The sequence below is a fragment of the Drosophila mojavensis genome, unplaced genomic scaffold (genome assembly GCF_018153725.1).
Source record: "Drosophila mojavensis isolate 15081-1352.22 unplaced genomic scaffold, ASM1815372v1 contig_49, whole genome shotgun sequence".
In the NCBI taxonomy this organism is placed as follows: domain Eukaryota; kingdom Metazoa; phylum Arthropoda; class Insecta; order Diptera; family Drosophilidae; genus Drosophila; species Drosophila mojavensis.
Window position 1 is genome coordinate 757,386 of NW_025318872.1, and position 22,746 is coordinate 780,131.

The 22,746-nt window shown below is 41.3% G+C and overlaps 2 protein-coding genes across 8 annotated transcripts; one reads left to right on the plus strand and one right to left on the minus strand.

Moving 5' to 3' along the window:
* Positions 1–789: 789 nt before the first annotated feature.
* Positions 790–20,500, minus strand: LOC6577826 (laminin subunit beta-1). Of its 5 annotated transcripts, none has more exons than XM_015165825.3 (4): positions 20,282–20,500; positions 7,388–7,462; positions 1,717–7,309; positions 790–1,113 (listed from the first exon to the last, which is right to left on the minus strand). In XM_015165825.3, exon 3 carries the CDS (start codon positions 7,100–7,102, stop codon positions 1,721–1,723), a length of 5,382 nt encoding a protein of 1,793 aa, XP_015021311.1. In that variant the 5' UTR covers positions 7,103–7,309; positions 7,388–7,462; positions 20,282–20,500; the 3' UTR covers positions 790–1,113; positions 1,717–1,720. The 5 variants fall into 5 exon arrangements, with proteins under 5 accessions (XP_015021311.1, XP_015021312.1, XP_032584738.1 ...); XM_015165826.3 differs by having other exon boundaries at positions 1,717–7,324; XM_032728847.2 differs by lacking the exon at positions 20,282–20,500 and adding an exon at positions 12,014–12,303.
* On the plus strand, positions 13,270–22,377 carry LOC6577827 (dual specificity protein phosphatase CDC14B). 3 transcript variants are annotated; one of them, XM_032728848.2, is made up of 9 exons: positions 13,270–13,673; positions 17,304–17,381; positions 17,458–17,723; positions 18,135–18,805; positions 18,866–19,618; positions 19,843–20,184; positions 20,998–21,092; positions 21,636–21,911; positions 21,976–22,377. In XM_032728848.2, exons 2-9 carry the CDS (start codon positions 17,327–17,329, stop codon positions 22,206–22,208), a joined length of 2,691 nt encoding a protein of 896 aa, XP_032584739.1. In that variant the 5' UTR covers positions 13,270–13,673; positions 17,304–17,326; the 3' UTR covers positions 22,209–22,377. The 3 variants fall into 3 exon arrangements, with proteins under 3 accessions (XP_032584739.1, XP_032584740.1, XP_032584741.1); XM_032728849.2 differs by lacking the exons at positions 20,998–21,092; positions 21,976–22,377 and having other exon boundaries at positions 13,271–13,673; positions 21,636–21,715; XM_032728850.2 differs by lacking the exons at positions 19,843–20,184; positions 20,998–21,092; positions 21,976–22,377 and having other exon boundaries at positions 13,272–13,673; positions 21,636–21,715.
* Positions 22,378–22,746: the final 369 nt, after the last annotated feature.

Sequence of the window (22,746 nt, forward strand, 5' to 3'; positions counted from 1 at the left end):
CTCATAAAGTAACAAAATAACCGATAAATTGAGCCTAATATGACGATGAGATTATTCTTGTACTATTTTAGCGAAAGAACAATTAAATTTTGCCGTTATTATTATTTGCCATTTGTTGAAACTATCGAAAACAATTGCAGAAAAGTGTGACCAAGCTGCGCTGAATCTTAACAGCTAGTTTTTATTCACTCTTCTGTTCATACCCTTTCCTTGAATTAAAAAAATCTTTTTGAAATTTTCCTATGAGTGAATTTGATAATTGCTATATATATATTAATTTTGTAATTATTTGTTTACAGTGGACTTTTGATTGGGAATGATTTAAGAAAGAAATGGATTCAATACCTGCAGAGTTCCTGCCCGAGTACACATGTCGCCTATCCATGGCACTCAATTAAAAGCTTAATAATTTCAGCATATTTTACAAGAATTTTTCACAATGAAAGAATGTTAAAACTTGTAACTTATGAAATGAACAATCAAAACAAGAACTGCAAGCGATGCGGAGAAGAACTGCAACAAAACGAAATGACAAACCGCCAACTGGCAGCGTTTTAATATATAGTATTATTATTTATTATGCTTTGCCATGGCGTGCAAATAAACAAATTGATATATGTATATATAAATATATGTACATATATATAGATGAATGTGTGCAGCAAGTACAAATAAATGCGCTTCTAATATATAGAAATTGAAAGGGATTTATGCTCTTCTAAAAAATTCCCTACTTTTCGAAATGAAAGAGGCATATTGTTTTTTGTTGTTTTTGGTTTTAAAGTAGTATGTATTTTAATTATATTTATTGTATTTTTAGTTTGTCACATTACAAAAATATTGTATTGATTTAATTCTTTGTTGTATATAGGATTAAGAAAAAACTTAGCTCAATAAAAATGGCATAAATTTGAAATGAATATTGCATTTAACATTGATTGCTTATAGTACAAAACGTAACGGTTACACTTAACAGCGTTAAATAAAAATAACTTGTTGCATTTGCTGTTCCTGTTGCTGTTGATGCTGCGGCTGCTGCTGTTGCTGCTGATGCTGCATTACGCATTTGTTCATAAAATATGGCAATGGTTGAGCTGGCCGCTGGGCTTGCAACTGCAATGAAATTTTGTAAAACCGTTTAATTAGTATTTATTTACCAGAGAGAGAGAGTTAAGTTTGTCGTAATTTTTGCCTTTGCGTCAATGTTGCTAATCGATCATTAGTACATATATATTATCTGTTAAATTTATGGCTAATACTCTGTTCCTGTAGCTGAAATCGGGTATCTTAACTTGGGTTAAAATCTGTGTCAATACTTCTTATATATGTATGACCTAATTATATCAGAGAAGATTCTACTTATTTCGATGCAAATACGTTTAAAAAAAATATATAAAATAAAAAATCACATTTATAAAAACCATTAAATTTAATTACTGAATTATGTACACAAAATAAAAAATAAAAATAATTATTAAACTGTAGTTAAAATATTTTCAACAAAACTAAGATAAATAATACAATGTACATATATTAAGTTTTGAATTTATAAGAGTATAAAAAATTTCTCTATACACTATATACAAATTGGGAAATTCAATTTGATTTTTATATATTTGGAGAAATTTTAGGAAACACGTGTATCAATAAACTTCGTAATGATTTATATTAAGTCGGTTATTTTCCGAATTTTAACACACATACACGCCAACATACCTCTTTAAACTGTGCACTGTCGGAAGCGATCGGCATTTTCCTGAATATTGCGCAGATAGATATTGAGCTGCTCGTTCAGCGGCTGTATGGACATTTCCAGTTTCTGCAGCTGTTTGTTCTTGTCCAGGTAGGTGCTCTGCAGCAAGTTGAGCTCGGCGAGCTTCTCGTTGGTGTCCACCGTCAGCTTAGAGGCGCGCTGCAGCAAAAGCTTGGCGCGCTCTCGCGCATGCTCCGATCGATTGGCGCGATCCGTGAGCGTTTGATTGGTGGCACTTGTGGAGAACTGCAGATTGCTGGCCTCGCCACGTGCCCCGATCGCATCCTGCTTGACACGATTCGCCTGCTCGGTTATCTGCTGGGCATCCATTTCGTTTTTCAGTATATTCTTCTGCAGATTCTGCACCTTGAGGGCCAAATTCTCGACCTGCTGTGCGGTTTTATTTGCTGGCGATTCGGCCTCCTTGGTCTCCAGATCAATTTGCTGGAGATCCTCGTCGGCGAGCTCAATGTTGCTATTTGCCTGCTGTATGGCGTTCTGTGCCTTGCCTTGGGACTCACTGGCTGCCTCCAGATTCTCGACCACCAAATTGGCCTCCTTCAGGATTTCATTGGCTGTCGCTTTGGTGTTATTGGCCGTGGTCTGTAAATCGTTGACGTTATTCAGATCGGGTCGTGTTTTGTATATGATCGCCTCGACATTCTTCAGCGAGGAGACAGCATCGTTGATCTTCACGCCCAGCGATTCGATCTCTTTGGGATCGAGCGTCAGGTCCAGCTGCAGCGTGTCCTGTGCCAATTGCTTGCTCTCGGAAGGTAATGCCGTTTTATTCTGCAAAAAGTCATTGACCTCTTCGAATAGCTTGACGGCCAACTTGATGCTCTCATCGGTTTGGTTTAGATATTTTTCCGACTTCATAAATCCAAGCTGGGCCTTTTGATATGCCTCCGAGGCATTCAGTTTGGCCTGGGTCAGAGCGCGAATGGTCTGATCCGCTGCATCCTTTTTGCTAGTTATGGCCGCCTCCGTGTTCTTGGCCAACTTGAGAGCTTCCTCGGAATGGGCACGTGCGCCATTCTCGCAGGAGAGGAAACCGCCGCATTTGCCGCATCCAGCACCGCCGCAGAGGTTGTCGCAGGGATCACCCGGCTTGCCGCACACCTGATTGTTGAGATCCGGAATTTGGGCGGTCAAGGCACTCAGCTCTGCACGATAATCGGCTATGGTCTTATCATTATTCGCTATGGCATCGGTCTCGTCCTTAATTTTGTTGCTCAGTGTCTCGACGCGCTTGCAGTTGCGCTCCGTGTTGGATGCCAGCTCCTTTGCCTCATCCTTGAGAGCGGCCAGGCTGCTGACGCGCTGGTAAGCATGTCGGGTTAGATTCAGAGCGCCCTCAATGTTGGACTCCTGCAGCTGAATGCCGTTCTCTTTGAGGTCACGTGACAGCTGCTGCACGAGACGCGAGTGATTCTGCAGACCTTCCAGCTCCACGGCGGACACACTGAGCGAGTTGTAAATCTCGTCCAGCTTAACTTCCGTGTCGCTTAGTTTCTGATGGGAGTTGACAAGCTTCTGCTTCAAGGTCTGGGCAGCCGCATCCAATTGATCAATATCCTGTAGACTGACCGAGGTGTTCTGCAACAGATCCCGTATGTGCTGGAGCTTCTTGTCCAACTCACTGAACTCGGTGGTGTAGGCGCCCGTTGCGCCCACCTGTTTGATCTCCTTGGCACGCTGTATGGTTGCCTGCGTGGCCTCATCTAAAGCCTTCAGTATGATGTCCCAGTTGTTGAAGCATTCGCCGCATGGAGCGCAATGCGGGAACTGACCCAGATAGCCGCGGGCACACTCATTGCACTTGTAGCCGCCGATGCCCTCGTGACACACACATTGACCTGTCTCCCGATCGCACTGGTAGTCGGCAGAGCCAAATTGATCGCAATCACAGGGCTGGCACTTCTCGTTGGGATTTCCCCAGAAGTGCGCCTGGCACTGATTGCACGCCCGTCCGCCAAAGCCGGGCTTACACTCGCACTGGCCGGTGAAGCTGTGGCACTGTTCTTGCACGGCGCCAATGGCATCACAATTGCATGGCTCGCAGCCCTCGCCAGAGCCGATCTTCCAGTGATTGACAGCGCACTCATTGCACAACAGTCCCTGGACATTGGGCAGGCAGGGACACTGGCCGGTGAAGCGGTCGCAGTGCGCCAGAGTCTTGTTGGTGCCCAGGAAATCGCATTCACAGGGTCGGCAATTCTGCTGCAGTGCATCGCCGTGGTAGCCATCGCGGCAGAGCTCACAATGCTCGCCCGTCGTATCGTACAAGCACTTGAGGCAGGCGCCTGTCTGGCGATCGCAGTTGCCCGTCTCGTAGGGATCGATATTGTTGCTGCAGTCGCACTTGGAGCAGCTGCCACCCGACTCCGGATTGCCAAAGTAATTGTCAGCGCAAATCTCACAGCGCGCGCCCGCATAGCCTTCCTGGCAGTTGCACAGCATGTTGTTGTTGCGCGTGTCCAGGGAGCAGCCATCGGCATGCGACATGCCACTGGCCATGGTGTCCGGACAGCGGCAGGCACGGCAGCCGATCTCGCTGCCCAGCAACGGATCACCGTAGTAGCCGTCCAAGCAGGTGTCGCAGTTGAAGCCATCTGTCGAGTCCTGGCAATTGATGCATTGTCCAGTCAGCGGATCACACACGGACGCATGCCCGTTGCATTCGCAGACGCGGCAAGCGGGGAAGTTCCAATAGCCCGGCTGGCACTGATTGCACTCGCGTCCATAGGTGTTCGGATGGCAGGCGCACTGGCCCGTCAGCAGATCGCAGTTGTTGTCCTTGCTGCCAATGCTGTTGCAGTCGCACGACTTACAGCCCTCCGGCCCAAAGCCGTAGGTGCCCGGGGCGCACTGATCGCACTGCCTGCCCACCACGTTCGGCTTGCACTGGCAGAAGCCGCCGTTGGCGTCGCACACCTTGCTCAGCGAGCCGGTGGGATTGCAGTTGCACATGCTGGCGCCGTCATAGATGTACGTGCTCACGTCCTGCTCCAGGTCGCGGCATATGGCCGAGGTGTGATCCTTGTAGCGCATGTCGTACAGCGATTGATTACAGTTCATGTTGATGTATTCGCGCAGGCGCAGATCCGCCACGGGCGAGCCATGGAAGATGGGCGTCACCTCGATGCGTGGTATCAGGGTCAGCGAGTCCACCAAAATGGTGGCCGTGGGATTGTCCTCGTTGTGGCGCCGGTGCTCAAACAAAATACGGAACTTATACACCTTGCCCGCCTCCAGGCAGACGTCGTGCAGGGCAACCACCTGGCGATCGCGCTCGGGCAATGTGAATGGCACACGGGCCTCGGTTATGGGCGACTGGATGGCCTGAGCGCATTCGCCCTGGGGATCGATCTCATCGGGACGCACCAGCGTGATGAAGGCATCCTCCCAGTCGTTGCGGGACGTGGACTGATAGCGGATGAGGACATCGTAAGGCATCGAGCGTGGAATATCGTCCACCGTGATGATCATCTCGGAGTTCTCTGGCACTCGCGCAAAGCCATTGCCTGTAAAGTCGGGGGCGTGGTCCGAGGGTGGCGCCTGTAGCACATTGCTGCAGCTGCCATTGTTGCTATAGGTGATGCACATGTCAGCCACCTCGGCATCGTGCACAACATGCAGATCGGGTATATAGTAGTTCTGCTTGGGCTGCGAGCAAGTGCGTCCGGTCATGTGGGAGCGGCAGCGGCACTGACCCGTCAATACATCGCAGTAGTTGTCATAGGAGCCGCCCGTATCGCAATTGCACAGCGTGCAGCCATCCTCAGATTCGGAGAGGCCAAACGTTTCCGGTTGACATTGATTGCAATCCTTGCCGGTGACCAGGCGCTTGCACTGACACTCCCCGGTGTGCATATTACAGCCGGAATTGTTGACAGTGCCCAGTGTATTGCATGTGCATTCCTCACAGCCCTCGGGATTATTGGGATCCAGATTCCAGAAGCCATCCTTGCACCTATCGCAGCGACGTCCCTTCACATTCTTCTTGCAATGACAGGCCCCAGCCTCGATACCGTTCTCTGGATCGTTGACCGAATCGCAAATACCCTCGTCCAAAGAACCGATGGGATCACAATCGCACGGTCTGCACACATTGGGGCTGCTCAGCGGCTCGGCTGGATCGCGATAGAAGAACGCCATGCACTCCTCACAGTGCTGACCCTGCGTATTGTGCAGGCAATTGTCACAGAAGCCGCCCGACACATGACCCGAGGCCACGAACATCGCCTCATCGAAATGACAGCTGACGGCATGTCCATTGCATTCGCATTTCTTGCACGCATTCGTCTGCTTGCCAAAGGCCGGCTTCCAGGGCAGATCGTTGTAGAAGTCCTCGCAGGTCTCACAGTTTAGACCCTTTGTGTTGTGGGTGCACTCGCAGCGTCCGTGCACCATCTCATAGTCATTGGTAATCACATCGTCCAATGGCAAACACTGTGAGGCATGGCCGTAGCAGGAGCAGGAGCCACGCACCACCATGTTCGAGATGCCGTAGTAGTATTTCTCCTCGTTCTCCAGACGATTGTCGAGCAGATTGTCGCCCAGTTTGTGCAGCTTGGTCATCTGGATGCGCAGATTCGTCATCTTCAGCTGATTCTGCACATGCTCCGCATACGGATCGGTCACATTAATGTTCGGCGGCAGCACACGGAAGATGACCTCGCCATTGCGCGACGGCTCCACAAAGGAGTAACGCGACGTGCACATCACATCGGTTATATTATGAAGTATGGTCGGCACACCCGGAAAGGATCCAGCGCAATCGTAGGCAAAATAACGGTACACATGCCACGTTTGGCCAAAGTCAAAGCTACGCTCAATGTACATAGCCGCCGGCCGGAACGTGGTGAAGGTGATGATCAAATGGGTGAAATGAAATTCCGCCTCCAAATCCAATTGCAATGTGACATTCTCTTTGCCATTCTCGGACTGCCACCAGGTGGGTATATTGGTGCCCGGTTTGGTCTTATAGATGATCTGTCCAATGCGATGATTCTTGTACGGATCGTTGCGTGTCTCATCCCGCGAGTCGCACAGGAAACACTTTTTGTCCTCCAAGTGGGATAGGATACAGAAACGTTCCGGCTGTTTCAAACCGCACGTGGAACTGGCCGTCAAACGATTCTCGCGTCCAATCAAAAGATTTCCCGTTGCCGGATAGCAAGAGGAACGCTCACACGGATGCGTTTTCACATATTGCCGTGGCGGATTGCGCGGGCGATCGCGACGTCCGTGCGGCGGCTGCGACTGTGGCAAACGCTGCGCCTCCAGCTGCTGGAGTACGGCGAGCACAACGAAAAGCGCGATAAGGCCGCTGCGCAGCGACATCGCTTATGCTCGCTAGATCTTGCTCGATCTCTTTCCCTCTCCCTCTCACTCGCTGTCGCTCACGCTCTCTCGTTGAGCGCTTGTCTCGCTCGTTGGCTTCGTCTGCCTTCGGGGCTTGGGGTCGTGTTCCACTAGAGCGCTTCCGGCTCCGTTTCTTAATCAGCTTTCGTTCGATTTCCTTTACAGAATGTAGACCACGTGGATAAGCTAAAGGAAGAATTTCTAATTCTGCTTATTATTTCATCTCGAGATATATGGGGATATCTGCATGCTTTTCATACTCACTCGTCCTTAACTTCCTTCCTATGAGTGCTGGGCACTCATTTTGCTTCGATTCTCTAGCTGCAGCTTATCTGTGCACTGAAAAGAAAAAACACAAAAAACAAAAAAATAGAATTTGAATTATTTCTTCTCAACTGCAATTCTTATCAATAGTTTCCCAACAGCTCTAATATTATTTATGTATATATAGTTTTTGTTGCTTGAACTCCTACATAAGTAGATTCGACCCCCGAAATGGAGAAGCGTCCGTACCCAACGACTTTTACGCACCAACTGAGCGCCAGCCAAAGTCTTCTCCAAGCTAAATGTGAATGAATCTGAGCATAAGTTCGACTTTAGGGCGATAAACAATATATGTATATATATTTATATGGCATATACATATACAATCCGTTGTTGCCTGGTGACTGGTGTTTATCAGCATTTAAGACATGTACTAAATGCTCAACCAAAGATGATGATTATTTTTAGACACAGCTGCCTCAAGTGTCGCACAGTGAAAACATTAAAAAGAGTTGTACTTGTTAGAGAGGGTACTGTATGCAAACATACATATATTACTATAGTATAACATACATATAGACATATGTATGTGTAGACACATATGAATATAATAATGCTTATGAGCTCATTAGCTCTGAATGTCTCTCTTTTGTAGAGCAATTATTGTTTAGAGCTTAAATTTGAGTACATTGGACATCTATCCATATCAAATTTAATGGATATTTAAAGTGGATTTTAAGAATTATTGGAGTTCAAATAGTTTTCGATTGCTCGATTACCCATTCTCCAAATAATTGACAGGCAAGGCAATATGTTTATAAAGAGAAAAATTATCTTGATTTTTATTAAATGTATAAGAATCAAGTATAAATTAGTTTATTATTAAAATATATGATCAGATATATATTTTTATATATCTATATTTTTATTGAATATACTCTAAACTAGATCTAATATGCAAATTTATATAAACATATAAATATACATAAATTCATAATAAATCTTTTATTATATTAATGACTGCTCTATTTGAATAGAGCTCGAAATAATTACTTTTATAATTATAATTTTATATTTCTTATTATCAATTTTTAATCGTTATAAAGTTTGTTTAGAATGTCTTATGTTCTATATAAAACTATTGCTCTAAATATATATTTTACACTTGTTTGAAATTGTATTTCATTTCAGTCCTATTGAATCTGGGTCTATATTCTTATCAGCCAAGTTCCATGTTTTCTTTGGACACGCAACTAAATTAAATAGAAACTGTGCTAAAGACTCGACAGCAGCAGCGCAGCAGAAGCAGCGGCGGCGGCAGCGGCAACAGCTCGAGATAAGCTGGCATAAGTCAAACACTTGTGCCTTTGATGTGGTCATTGATATGGATTGGGATGAAATCAACTCGAGGCAAGACAAGCACTCGCTCTGTTGTCCTCTCTCTCGATCTCACTCCCACACCCATACTTCGTCTCTCCCTCTCTCTCTGTCTTCTTCTCCCACACTCTCTAGTATTTTTAAAAAGAGCCTGCACAACTTTTTTGTAATTTCGAATGCGACATGGAACCGATAAGAGTTCATTCACAGATGCCTGAACTATTGTATACTATATGTTTATAGCACTGCCACTGTCTGGAGTGAGTGTGTGGGAATGTGTGAGTGTGTGTAAGCGTGCGTATGAGTGCTATGCTTAGACCATTAGCGGATTCTATACACTAAGAAGTGGATAACATAAATATGGCTTTGATTGTGTAACATAAATGAATGAAGCTTTGGCGTATCGTTTACATTAGTTATATAATTTTAATTAGTTTTATAATTTTTATGTAACTCCTTAACAACTATATGGTTTTAATTTATAAAAATTAATACAGTTTTTTTAATATTTATATACATATTTACATATTTTTGTTGGTTTGAGAGACTCCAAATAAAGGTTACATCAACACTCAGATATTTATATATGTTAGGTTTTTGGTATTTAGAGACCTGGATAAAGGTTTCTCGTATTAAGCATATTTTACTGAGTCCTATAACGTTGGAGGGAAAAATTAAAAATCAATAAGGCTTACAAAAGCAATTTGCTTAAATAAGCCAATGTCTCGAACCTTAACTAACTTGACAATTATAGATGATCATTCAGCATTTTAAGTAAAGCTTATATCATAAAGTAGATAACTGCCCAGGCATATATAAGTATTTCTCGTATCTTCAAATCATTCGATTTGCACAAAAAAAAAAAAAAAAACACTTCTATAATAAGAAACCCCCGCCCTGACCTTTTCTGCATCAATTTTTGCATAGCTTTACCCCTATTCAGATAACACAGTTGATTTCAGTGTATCTGATAAACAGTAAATTCAACTTTCCTGTTGCCCGCCTTTAATTGCTGAAAGAATCTTTTATTTTTTGCTCTTTTGCCTTTCTGTTAATTTCAGTTTCGTTTGGGGCGCAACACAAAAAGCACAAAAAGCAGACTGGAAAATAAACAAATAATCAAGGAACTAAACAAAACGTTAATTTACCAAACACACACATATACAGAGATACACACATATACAATGATGCACAGAGATAAATTCTGTGAGATGTGCTTGTGTTTGTTTATGAACTGGTATTGAATAAACATAAGTCCGGCATAAGGCAGAATGAAATGATAGAGCTAGAATTACCCTGTAGTTTTTTTCTGGTAGGGGCGTGGCAGTTAGGGAGATACTATTATATCTGATATAACAGATTTGATAGAGGCTTGACATTTTATACATATACATATAAATATATAGTGAATATATATGTCCTTTAGAAACTTGTTTTGGAGCTAGCGCCCCAATATTTTACAATTCTTTCCCTCTTGAGATCTAACAAACATTATTGGAATATTGACGAGTATGCTGAATGTAATATTTTTATTATATCAAAGCTATTTATTAAGTATTTAATAGCATTCCCAAGAGATCTGTAGCTAAGATATTTGAAGAACTAAATATCATAATCATCAAAGAGCATATATGTTTTTTTTTGCTGATGGGTGAAAACAAATCACACAGAATTGTCATCTTAAATATATTCCTGGAATTAAATGAAATAAAACATAAAACAACCATTGCACAAAATATTCAGTGAGTCCCAAAGTGAAGCAGAAAACGTTCCAAATTTTACTTCAAATTACTGTTTGCTTTGTCTATAGCTGTCATATTGTACAATATATATATATATACATATATATCTACAATTGTATGTATCGACAAGCTCATAAAATTTTGCTTATCTGAATGTTTGCTTAGCTTTGCCATGTTTATATTTTCAATTCCATCAGAACGCGCTGCTTATTGACCACACATCCTCAGCTGGCTGGAAATGTTTCTACTTATGGAGAACATGTGTGGAACCTTGCCTCACTCCCTCTCCCTCTCTCTAACGCTGTTTCTCTCTCCATCTGCCAACCCAAATGTAAAATGAGATCATGCATGCGACGGCAAAACTATTATTAGGCCTGAACTAAGTCCTGCCCACATACAGATATACACATATATATATATATATTTATATATATAGAAATGCACTGTTATTTAACTATATCTTTCCTGTACAGATTGGCCTGACTTAAGCTAAGTTTAATTAATAACCTCGTTGCAATTTGCTTAGCTTTTAATGTGCTATTCCTTGCCTAGCGCAAAATGCATTGCATATATGTGCACACAGACACGTACACACAAATGTACATATGAACATTAAAAAATATGCGAGGGTGGCTCAATGAGTATGTCAACGAAAGGCATCTAGTCTACACTCAGTGTATTACGTTCTAAGGGAAATGAAAGCTTAAGCTTGTTTTAAAAAAAATCTTATATTACTAATTTTCGATCGGATTTTTCTGTGTAAGATTTTTTTTGTTTTGTTTTTGTTGAACTATTTATAAGATAACTTTTAATTTTTCTGCATAAGCATTTTTGTCAACACAGATATATACATATTTATAGAAGGAAAGTTTTATTTGCTGCATACGATTTTGGGGATTTTTTGATATGCATATATGTACATATATATTTTTTTAGAATTCTATTATAAATAAGTGTTTTAGAAATATATTACCTATTACTATTGCGTTTCTGAAAAAACACACACACAAATTGTTTAAGCATGCAAAGCCAGATACTAAAACAGCTTGAACTACCCTCGCCAGCTATGTGCATACTATATGCAAGGCAAGACATTCTCAAATGGATTTGGGTATGAGGCATCATGTTACAAGTCGCTTATAATCCGAAAGAATTTATGTGCTTTACATTGTAAACTTTTGCTGTGACAAATAAAATAAATATATGTGTACATATTTTTTTGGAGTACAAATCTCAGCCTAGCGATTACTCTTGCAGTAAAAAACACACGCACACACACACACACACACACACGAGAGCAGCGAGAGTAGCAGCGGATGCAGAGAAGTAGAAGACGAAAGCAGAAAAAAAGAAGTAACAACAAACGGAACATAACAGATAAACGCAGGCAGCAACAACAACAACAACAATAACAGCTGCGTACTTCAAAGTTCGTACAACTTAAAAATTGGTATATGAATTTACAGTTAAATAGTGTAGAACAATTAAACACGTTTAGGTCACTTACCAGGGTATGGCACAGCTCCCACTCCAATTCCTTGCACTTTTAATACATTTTCTGTTATACACAAGAAAACAACAAACACTACACAATTTTTGTTGTTGTTGTTGTTGCTGGTGGTGCTGCCACAGCAAACACTTTTCAACTTCTTTTTATAAACTTAAAGGGAGCACACAAACACATGCACACATGCACAAGAAGAAGATATTTTCCAAGACAATCAGAGGACGGCGAAAGAAAAACCGGCACTACCGAAAAACCCGTCCGTTCACCAATGATCCACACTCGTTACTGAGCGAGCGGTTTGTTATGCGGCCTGCCAAGCGTATGGTAGATACTTTTGAGCGAGAGCTCAAGAGCGATCGCATGTATAAGAGTATACGACGGCGCAGAGATGAAGTCATAAAGTAGCCCATACACTCTACAATCTGTCTGTACCTGCCGAACTGAAGTACGTGATTGCAGGTAGGTAATGTGCTACGACTTGTACCAAAATCTATATATGGAGTTTAATGTATCTAAAGTATATTAAGCTAATAAGTTAATATAATGGAATTTAATTAATTCTATACCTTTTAACAACTTCAGAAATTACTATGTATGTAATTGAAGAAAGGATAATAAATTTTGGTACACTTCAATTTCCACTCAACCGAAGTCAACATGCTCAATGCAACAAGTACACGAATATTCACTCAAGTAACACAATTGAACTGCTATAAACATAAACACTCAACGTGAGCATAGGACACTAAGCATAGGACACTAACTCTCTCTCTCTCTCTCAATTAACTGCATGTGTTGGAGAGCGAAAGAGTTTTGTGCCCGATGCACAATCAGTATGCTTATCTGGCAATTCATAACATTTATACATTGTATATACATCAAATTTAGTAATTTTATATGTGTTTGTAGTACAATTTATTATTGTATTAATTTATTTCCTTGAATATGTTTTACTGAAACTCACTTTAGTTTTACTACACATCTATAAAATATGTTTCTTAATTTGAATTTAACTGCTATTAAAACTAAAAGGACTGAAACATATTTAAAATGATTGGCAACGCTGACGTATAAAAGCGTTGGCAATGCCAATTTTAGCAGCCCTGCCAACAAGAGAGAACGACAGTAAACTTGTAATAGAGCATTAGTATTGGTGAATTTATTAGCGCCAAGCGGGGTGTATGCGGCACTCAACACAGAGACTATACGAAAGAGAGAGCAAAATGCAACGGAAAAAGCGCCAACGCCGCAACGAGTTGTCAGTTCACTTTTGGAGCTCATACCGAGCAGTCGATCGCAAACGAACTCGAGCGCTAGTAGCACTCTCCCCAAGAGATCGTTACGATTTTTGAAAACATAAAAAGTGAAAAGAAACAGTCGTCAAATCAAAAATTAAATATGTTTTAGCCTGGGCAGCAAATCTACAAAATTATATGTGTTACGTTTGTCATCAAAATTCTTTATAGCTCCCCCACATTCAAAACGCGTTAAAATAGTTAAAAAAAAAAAAAAAAAAAAAAAAATCGTGCGGTGCTGTGTTATGCGGAGTCCATTTTTTGTTATAGCCAAAATTTCTAGTTTTATGGTGTGCTTACGGTCGCTGTTGCTGTTGCCCCATTCCGTTGTGCATATCTCTACATAAGCACCCAGCAATATTTAGGTGAGTCCGCAGCGCTACATACGTACATAAGTAGATATATTTGAACCTGGCTGCCAACTGTGCAACTGTTACAAGTTGCCCCGCCGCCCAGCTAATATCACAAATATAGTCCAGTACGACTACGAATATACCCCCAAAAATTGATTACGCAGTACACATAGCATTCAGAGCGACATTTGCTACTTCTTCTTCTTCGATATTTCGCGTTTAGTTTCATTTTGTGTTGGACGAAGAAAAATGCGTTGGTTGCTTTTATTAATACTACACCAACACACATACACACATGCATACACATGCAGAAGCAGCTAAATGAACAAGTGTAAATGAATGAGAGCGGGAGAATAAGTCGTATCAGCTTTTAAGCAATTGAGAGAGGCAGCGCGGGCGAGAGCGAAAGAGAGAATCCGGCATGCGCAGTGGTGGGCAATAGTAAGCGTTGTGGGAGCAGTGGAGCCATTGGAGAAGCTGTTGCTATTGCTGTTGTAGTTGTGAATTGCTTTCTGTTTGGTTCTGTGTGCGCGTTAGTGTGTGTGTATATGTGCTATGTGCGCGGCAAAAATCTCTGCCTCGGCCTCGGCGTTTATTCATTTATTTATTTTTTTTTTTAATAAAAACTGACAACTAACTGTGAAGCGCCGCTGCCGAACATCGCGATTCATTTTACGTTGACAACAGAGAGTGGCTTTTATTTTGATGTTGTTGTATGTAGTTTGCTATTGTCGCTAGCAGGTGACGTCATTTGACAGTTCTATATTTAAAAAAAAAAAAAAACAAAAACAACAACATTGTTTTAAATGCTTATTGTTAGTGCAGCTTAGTCCTAACTAACAAAGCCAATGAATGCAAGTGTATGCCTGAGTTTTGCTCGCCCCTTTTCAATGTTTACATGCCGCGACCGCCGATAAGCGCTACATCTCTCTGTGTGTGTGTGTGTGAGTACATATATGCATATGTACATACATATGAGTATGTTTGTGATTGTTCTTTCTTCTTTTTACTGATATGATTTGTTGTCGTCACGTGGAGTGCTGTATACATTTGTGTGCATGCAAGTATATAGACATGTATGTATGTATTTGTACTTTTTCATGTGTTTGTTTTGGCGCGTTGGAATTTCAGAGCGAAGCATACGCTCTTTTGTAAACTTTACATTGAAAGCTACTAATTTCCGTTAGAAGTTTTTCACTTACCAACACTGCGCAATTTGTTTGTTGAGATCCATGTTTTCATGGATGTAAGGGTGTATATATGTATGTATTTGTAGGCATATACAAATATGATGATATTAATTTGATATATAATAACAAATTTGAACAGATAAGAATTATTAAAAAAATATCGAAAATAGACTATGTATATCTAGTAATATTGATGGTGATATCATCAAATCAGCAGATGATTTATTATATTGCAATATAAAATACTATTATAAAAAGTTTATTATGGATTTTAATTAAAAAGATAATATAATAATAATAGTAGAAATTTGATATCATACAAACTTAAGCCCTTAAAATACCTTGTACGAATATAATCAATAATTCTTGCAATGCAAAATAATGTATATAACTTAGGTAGGCTATACTGTATGAATATATTGCACATATAGTTAGCTCATCAAGTCCCTGTATTTCTCTTCAGGCCATGACACACCTTTGAAACTATACGCTACTATTTTTATTTTCATATCCGAACTACATAAATTGTCTGCTGTTATGTCTTATATAGAGCCAACTATACATATGGCTATCTATGCGCTGGCCCACCTGTGTTCGTAGTTTCTCACTTTAATTGCAATCTATCTTTAGCTCGAGCATTTGCCCCAACTCCTGTCCTGTCTGACTGCCTGACCTGGCATGCATTGAGGTTTCTGTTTTCTTGACTTTTAAACTTTAAATCCGGAAAAGGAAATGTAGGTCCCTTTACTATGAACGCTATGAACGAAAACAAAAAAATTCCCTAACGGCACGCCAACTGCTCTTTGGAGTAACTAAGCAAAAGGTTACAAATTTGCATAAAATCGAATGTTATTAAAGTGTTGGTTTTGTTGCGTCAGTGTGTATGTGTGTGCTGTGTGCTTATGTGTGTGTGCATGACGACATGGCAGGCTAACATCATAAACTTTGCTGTCCCACAATACCCGACCATCAGCCTTGCTTAAGGACTAAAAAAGGAGAACGTTTTAGTACCCAACTATCGTGTCAAGACTTTATGCCCCGAACTCATGTTTCATATGTTTATTGAAATTGTTTTGTTTTTCTGTCAGTAAAAGTTTCTTCATTCCGTCTTTATTGCTTTCCAATCGATATTTATATGAGCTTGTCGTACATCTTCGATATGCTGCAATGTTAAATCAAATTTATATTTTGAATACCCTTCTTTTTTGTAGAGAGTGAAGAGAGTATTACAATTATGATATGACACACAACATTTTTCTAAGAATTACTATGGATATATAATGAAATTTTAATAAGGAATTGAAAACCTTCGACTTTGAAATATATAAGGCGTTCGATATTACTTTAAATTGAATAGGTCCAATGTGTAAGCCATTTGTTTCTTATGATAATTAAGGAAATGTATGGGATACTGATACCCAATTTTAGCAGCTATAGACTTTACTATTGTAAACATTTGAAAAACATTTTTTGGATCCATTTTTAAAAGAAAAGCCGACTTTTGATTAATGATTGTGTATATAACACGTATAATATATAATATGCATTCAAATAAGCTAGCTGTTCTTTCGTGTACCGCCTATGATCGTTGGCGCATTTGAAAGTGATTCAGGAAATCCAAATTAGAATCCAATTGGCTAGCAAAAGTTGTCTTGACCAAATAAGCAGCTCTTTACTGATTTTATAAGGTACACTATTCATATAAAAATAATTCAATATCGTATATGTATGAATTATTAAATTTTGATTGCTTGACAAAGTATTCATTTAAAATTTAAATTTCGCATACATATTGCAATTTTGTTTTCTTTTTATACTCTTCACTATATATCATATCGTAAATTTTGTTTTCTAGGCAAGCGTATTTGATAGTCGTTGCTCTGTTATATATTTATAGTTTTTATTAGGATGCGGTTGTCGACAAATTTGTGTGTCATTTACGTGCCTTTTATGCATATCAATAAACTCATATCCAACACACAGCAGACACACACATTTCTATCTATATGTCTCAATGGAAAAGTGGGGCAAATAAGGAAAATGCGGCATCGTCGCAGACATTGTCCTCTTGGCTGCTAAGCAGGCCAATTCGTATAAAACGAATAAAACACACACATTCTTTTTTCATCAGTATTTCAATATAGGTTACGACTTATAGCTATACATATAGATGTAGATATAGATATATTTTAGCGGAAAACAGCATTTACTTTGTTCACTTAAGGCAAAGTTAGCTGGGTGGGCGATTTCACTGGCTTAAGATAAATAGCAAAAAAATAAATATAATAAAAGTTGTTGGGGACAAGCGGAAGTATTGTGGTGAGAATACAACGCGTGGGCATAGGTCTAAAAAAGGCGCTCTATAATTGAATCTTGTTTGCTGAATGAGATAGCTGAGGATGTATAGAGTTTAAATAGAACTTAACCAATTGGTTTTTCTTTGTCTTTTCAGTTTGCTCAAAATTCACATCCAAAATGCTGGAAGACGACAATTCAGATCTGTTGGTTTGTGCCACAGAGTTTAAAGAAGGTATTTAAAATTGAAAAATTTGATGTAAAGATATTTATTTGACCTATGTCTAATTCGCTTTCTTTGTACATTTTAGATCGCCTGTTCTTTGTGGTATTCAAGAAGAATATCAAGCCAAAGAATACGGCCAGCACTCATTACTTTAGCATAGACGATGAGTTTGTCTATGAGAATTTTTACAATGATTTCGGGCCACTCAATATATGCATACTGTATCGGTATTGCATGAAGCTCAACAGCAAACTGAGTGCCAAGAGTCACGCGAACAAGAAAATCGTGCACTACACCTCCATGAATCCGGCTAAGCGTCTCAACGCGGCCTACCTGATTGGTTCGTATGCAGTAAGTTTAACCTTTCCAATTTGGGTTGATGATATTTATAGTATAAATATATCACTTTAGTTTAACGCCTCTCAAGGCGTAAATTGAAATCTTGTTTAGAGAACATGCGCTGGCCTGTAACATATTATTATAATAATAACCTTACCAAACTCAGCAACTTTTGTAAAATTGTTTTAAACTGAACAAGTTAATTTTATGAAGAAAAGAACGTATGTCTAGTTATTTGATGTATATATTTGTAATAATACATGTATACTAATATAGTATATGGTACATCATAATCATCATTCAGTTTAGGCTCCTTATTCAGTATATGCAAGGGAACCAGATTTATATATAGAATTATAGTATATGTTCCAAGATTAATTACTCCATAAGTTAACGTTTCGTAATGACATCTATTATTTTTAGATAATTTACCTGAATAAATCGCCCGATGTGGCGTACAGATTGTTAGCGGGCCCAGAGGTGCCGGCATATACTCGCTTCTGCGATGCGAGCTATGGACCCAGCAGCTTTAAGATCTCGCTGCTCGACTGCCTCAATGCCATACATAAGAGCCTGCAGGCGGGCTTTCTTAACTTCAATGACTTTGATGCGGAAGAGTATGAGTACTTTGAGCGAGTGGAGAATGGGGATTTCAATTGGATAGTGCCGCAAAAGTTTATCGCCTTCTGTGGACCGCACCAGAAATCGAAAACTCTGCCTAATGGCTATCCGTGCCATGCGCCGGAGCGTTACTTCACCTACTTCAGGGACAACAATGTGACGACGGTGATTCGGCTAAATGCCAAAGTCTATCATGCATCATCATTCGAGAATGCTGGCTTCGAGCACAGGGACTTGTTCTTTATCGATGGTAGCACGCCTAGCGACACGATACTCAAGAAATTCTTGTCCATCTGCGAGACGACAAAGGGTGCCATTGCGGTGCACTGCAAGGCGGGCCTGGGACGTACCGGCAGCCTGATCGGTGCCTACATTATGAAGCATTACGGCTTCACGGCGCTGGAGGCGATTGCCTGGCTGCGCCTCTGTCGCCCCGGCTCCGTCATCGGTCATCAGCAGCAGTGGATGGAAGAGTAAAGATTGAAGAGCTTTCAAGTTGAATAAATTTGTTAATAATTGTTATTTTCTTGCAGCAAGCAGAGCTGGCTGTGGTCAGAGGGCGAGCGGATGCGTCGGCGCTTGGCTTTGCCGATTTTACAGCACAAGTATGGCATCTATAGCATTGAGCTGAAGGAGAAGTTGGCCAAAAACGAGTTGGAGGAGCAGAAGGCGCTGCCGTTGCCAGCATCGGATGCCTTCGAGCATGTCGACTTGTTGTTGACGCGGGTAAAGCGCATCTCACAGCGTGTGGACACAATGCACTTGCATGATCAGGACACCGTGGATGGGGGATGCGATCAAACGGATGAGGAGCTATCCGAACAGCAGCTGGAACTGCAAGAGCTGCACTATCATTCCACGGACGAGGCTAATTGCAATGCCAGCGATAATGATACGGATACGGCCAGTGCGCCCGCTGAGCAGACACTCGGCTCAAGCTACTCGATGTCGACGCGCCGGCGCAAATCGCCGTCGAATGCCAACAAGCCCACGGTAATTGCCAATTCGCTGCGTCGCCTGGTCAGTCCTGGAAGCATGCGTAACACAAGCAGTGGTAATAGCAGCTCCATTGCCAGCAGCCTGGAGCCGGCTGGCAGCTGCACGGAGAAGAAGCTGCGCAAACCAAGCAGCAATGTCTTTGAGGCAGCGCGTCATACAATTGCATCTTCCGTGCGCATGTCCCAGACGGCGCTCGAGAAGAAGCAGATGCAAACGCAGGGTGACAAGCTGAATCAGATCAAGGCGTTGCGACGGCATCATTCGCGGGCTGTGAACACCAACAACAGGTGGGTATTCGCTATACGAGTATATATATACACAGAGAGGTCTGCATGAGTGAAACCAAACCAATCACAACTCCAACTCCATCCAGTTCGAATGCATTCAATTTGACTTATGGATGTTGTGACTGGGCCATGCAGATCTCTAATATGTATACACACACAAATACATGTACATTTTGAAGACACATTATACTGAATACACAATATACTCTGTAATTTAACCGCAGTGATTCGGATCCAATCCAACGGCATACACGCGCACGTTCTCAGCCATTTCGCAACAACAACAATGTGGTGAATATGTCAACGTCACCGCCTTTGGCTCTTAAAGCCGTTAGTTGTTTGTCTTCGACAACAGCGGCCACTGCAACAGTAACAACAGCAACACCATCTACAACAGCAGCAACAACAACATCATCACATAACCTTAACAACAACAACAGCAACTTTAATGTAAACAACTCTTTGCATAACTGTAACAATAATAGCACTAACAACAACATCAACAACAACAATATGCAAACCAGTACGGCCAGCCGCACACGCAGTCTGGCCATCTACAGCAAAAGGTAAGTGCCCAGCGATCGTCCCCCACCAGTAGAAAACCGACCCTTCCGACACACACACACACAGACAGCGCTACACAATACACACACACATACATACTTTTGATTTTGAAGCTCGAACTGTGCAGCGGCTTTTTGTATTCTCGTCTAGTATTTTTTTTTTTTTTGCATTTTTTAATCCCGTCTTGTTTTTTTGGTGTCTTCGTTCGCTTTGCACCTTTTGCCAAGATTGTATATAAGTTTTTAGTATAGTTTTAATTGTACGTCCCATTCGCTAACCGTTATTATTGCACACATACACGAAGCTGGTGTGAGAGTGAATTTGTTTTCGATAAGTTGTTATCGATAGCTTTCGCTATGCCGGCTAGTTAATAAATTCGTTAACAAACACTAATTTTACCAATAATTCTCTTTTATGTTTGATTTATTGAATTTTTGAGTATGTACTTACATTTGTTGTTTATTATTCTTTCCTTCAATTAATTAGTCTTACAATTTGTTTGTGCATGCAAAAATTTACAAAATAAAAAAACAAATCAAAATCAAAATTTATTGAGCTTGCGATAATTTTTTTGGATATATACGAATTTTCTTTTTGTTTTTGTTTAACGTTTGGCGATTATGTTTTTGTTGCTGCTTGGCATATTTTGTATACTGTTTTTTGGCTCCTGCGTACTGATTAAGATTATGCTGCGTATCTTCTACAACAAATAAATCTTTCTCTATTGTCTCTCGTGCTTGGCTGTGGGCTCACAATCTTTCGTTCCCCTTTATTCCTCGCCCTTTTCCCCCGCCTGCTCCGTCCAAAACTGACAGAATGGAATTGAAGCACCTGCGCAATGCGGAACAGGAACAACAGCCCGCTGCTGTGCTCGATAAGCAATTGAAATCCTATGCAACGATCAACGAAAGTAAGATACCCATCGGTGTCGGTGGTGTGGGTGGTGTTGGTGGTGCTGGCAGCTCGGCAACCATACCGCCGGTACGCAGCAGCTTGACGCGCAGCTCGCTTCATCATATGACGCTTAGGGGTCGCTCACGCATACGCTATCAACGGCCGGGGCAAGTGGCTTGCGGTGCAACCGAAGAGCAGACGGCACAAGCGTGCACGATGGCAACCGCTCGTTATTATCGTGATGTGTCCGCGATACCAGCAACGACACTGGTCACTGCTGCATGTGGCAGCGGCATCACCAGTGGTTGTTGCACTGTAGCGATGCGTTCCTCATCCGCTACGCTTGACCTTAACTCTAATCCGCTGCCAGCTGCTGCCTGCAACAACACAACGACTGCAAATGCAGCAGCAACAGCTACAACAACAACAATAGCAACAACTACAACAACATCCAAGTCAAAGATACCCAACAACAACAACAACAATAGCAACAACAACAACAACAACAGCAACAGCAATAGCAATTTGAGTAATTCGCATTCTTCTACACCTCCCCCAGACACAAGCCGTCTTAGCATGTTGGCCAGCATGAACAGTGGCAATGGACGTACCAGCGACGAGCAGCCAGCCAACAGCAAAGATCATCAACAGCAACAGCAGCAGCATTTGGGTGGCAGCAAACGGAACAAGCGTTCGCTTAGCTCCACACGCATCGAGAAGGACAAATGCGATGAGTATAATACGAAATTGCTGCGCAAAACGAGTGTAGCAGCTGCAGCTGCGGCAGCAACAGCAGCAGCAGCAGCAGCAGCAGCCGCCGCCACTTCAACAATGAGTAAAAGCAACAATAACACCAACAGCAACAACAATAATACTAATAGTAATCATAATCTAAATAGTAATAATAATAATAACAATAGCGGCAGCAGCAGCAAGTACAACAGCAATAGCGGTACACCGACGGCCAGCCTTGGAGGTGGCAGTTTCAGGCTGTCGCGTCGAATCTTTGCTGAATCAGGTTCATCAGCCTCAACCTCGGCCTCCAACTCTGGCATACCGACACCGACGCAGCCGCCAACGTTGCCCTGGCAGCAGCATCATCCTCATCATCCGCGTGTATCCAGTCGCCTGACCACGGAGCGTGAGCAACAGCAGCATCTAAAGCTGCGCAAGAAGATTAGCTACTAAATGGCATAGCCGCAGCTAACTGCAGCAGCTGCTGCAATTGTTATTGTTAATACCTATTTTGTAAAGCAAATTTTTTAGTATTAATAGTAAAATTTACACATTCGAGACCCACACAACTCAATAGCTTGGCTTGGGCTTGGTTGATGTTTTTGCTATTCTCTTTTTTTTTTTATATACAACATTTGGTTGCAAGAGGAACGAATCCGTAGGAGTTGGTGAAACCGATTAGAAAATCTCTTCAATTATATTATATCTTATACGTAATTTCTTGGAACATGTTTAATTTATTTATTTAAGCTCTACGCCCAATTGCTGGCTGAAATGAGTTCAGATATTTTCTAATACAAATACAATGGTTCATTGTCTAATATATTTAATTAATTTGTTTGCTCTTTGCTTATATAAAAGTTGATCAGCAACTCATTTACAACAAAATAGATTTAGATTTCGATACACATACATTAAAGATTAGCTTGAACTTT

What these genes read in the sequence shown, in the direction of transcription:
- LOC6577826 (XM_015165825.3), bottom strand. Translation starts at nt 7,102, where the DNA reads ATGTCGCTGCGCAGCGGCCTTATCGCGCTTTTCGTTGTGCTCGCCGTA.
- LOC6577827 (XM_032728848.2), top strand. Translation starts at nt 17,327, where the DNA reads ATGCTGGAAGACGACAATTCAGATCTGTTGGTTTGTGCCACAGAGTTT. An exon ending in ACCTGATTGGTTCGTATGCA is followed by an intron (nt 17,724 to 18,134) that starts GTAAGTTTAACC and finishes TATTATTTTTAG; the next exon opens with ATAATTTACCTGAATAAATC. An exon ending in CTATGCAACGATCAACGAAA is followed by an intron (nt 21,093 to 21,635) that starts GTAAGATACCCA and finishes CACCTCCCCCAG; the next exon opens with ACACAAGCCGTCTTAGCATG.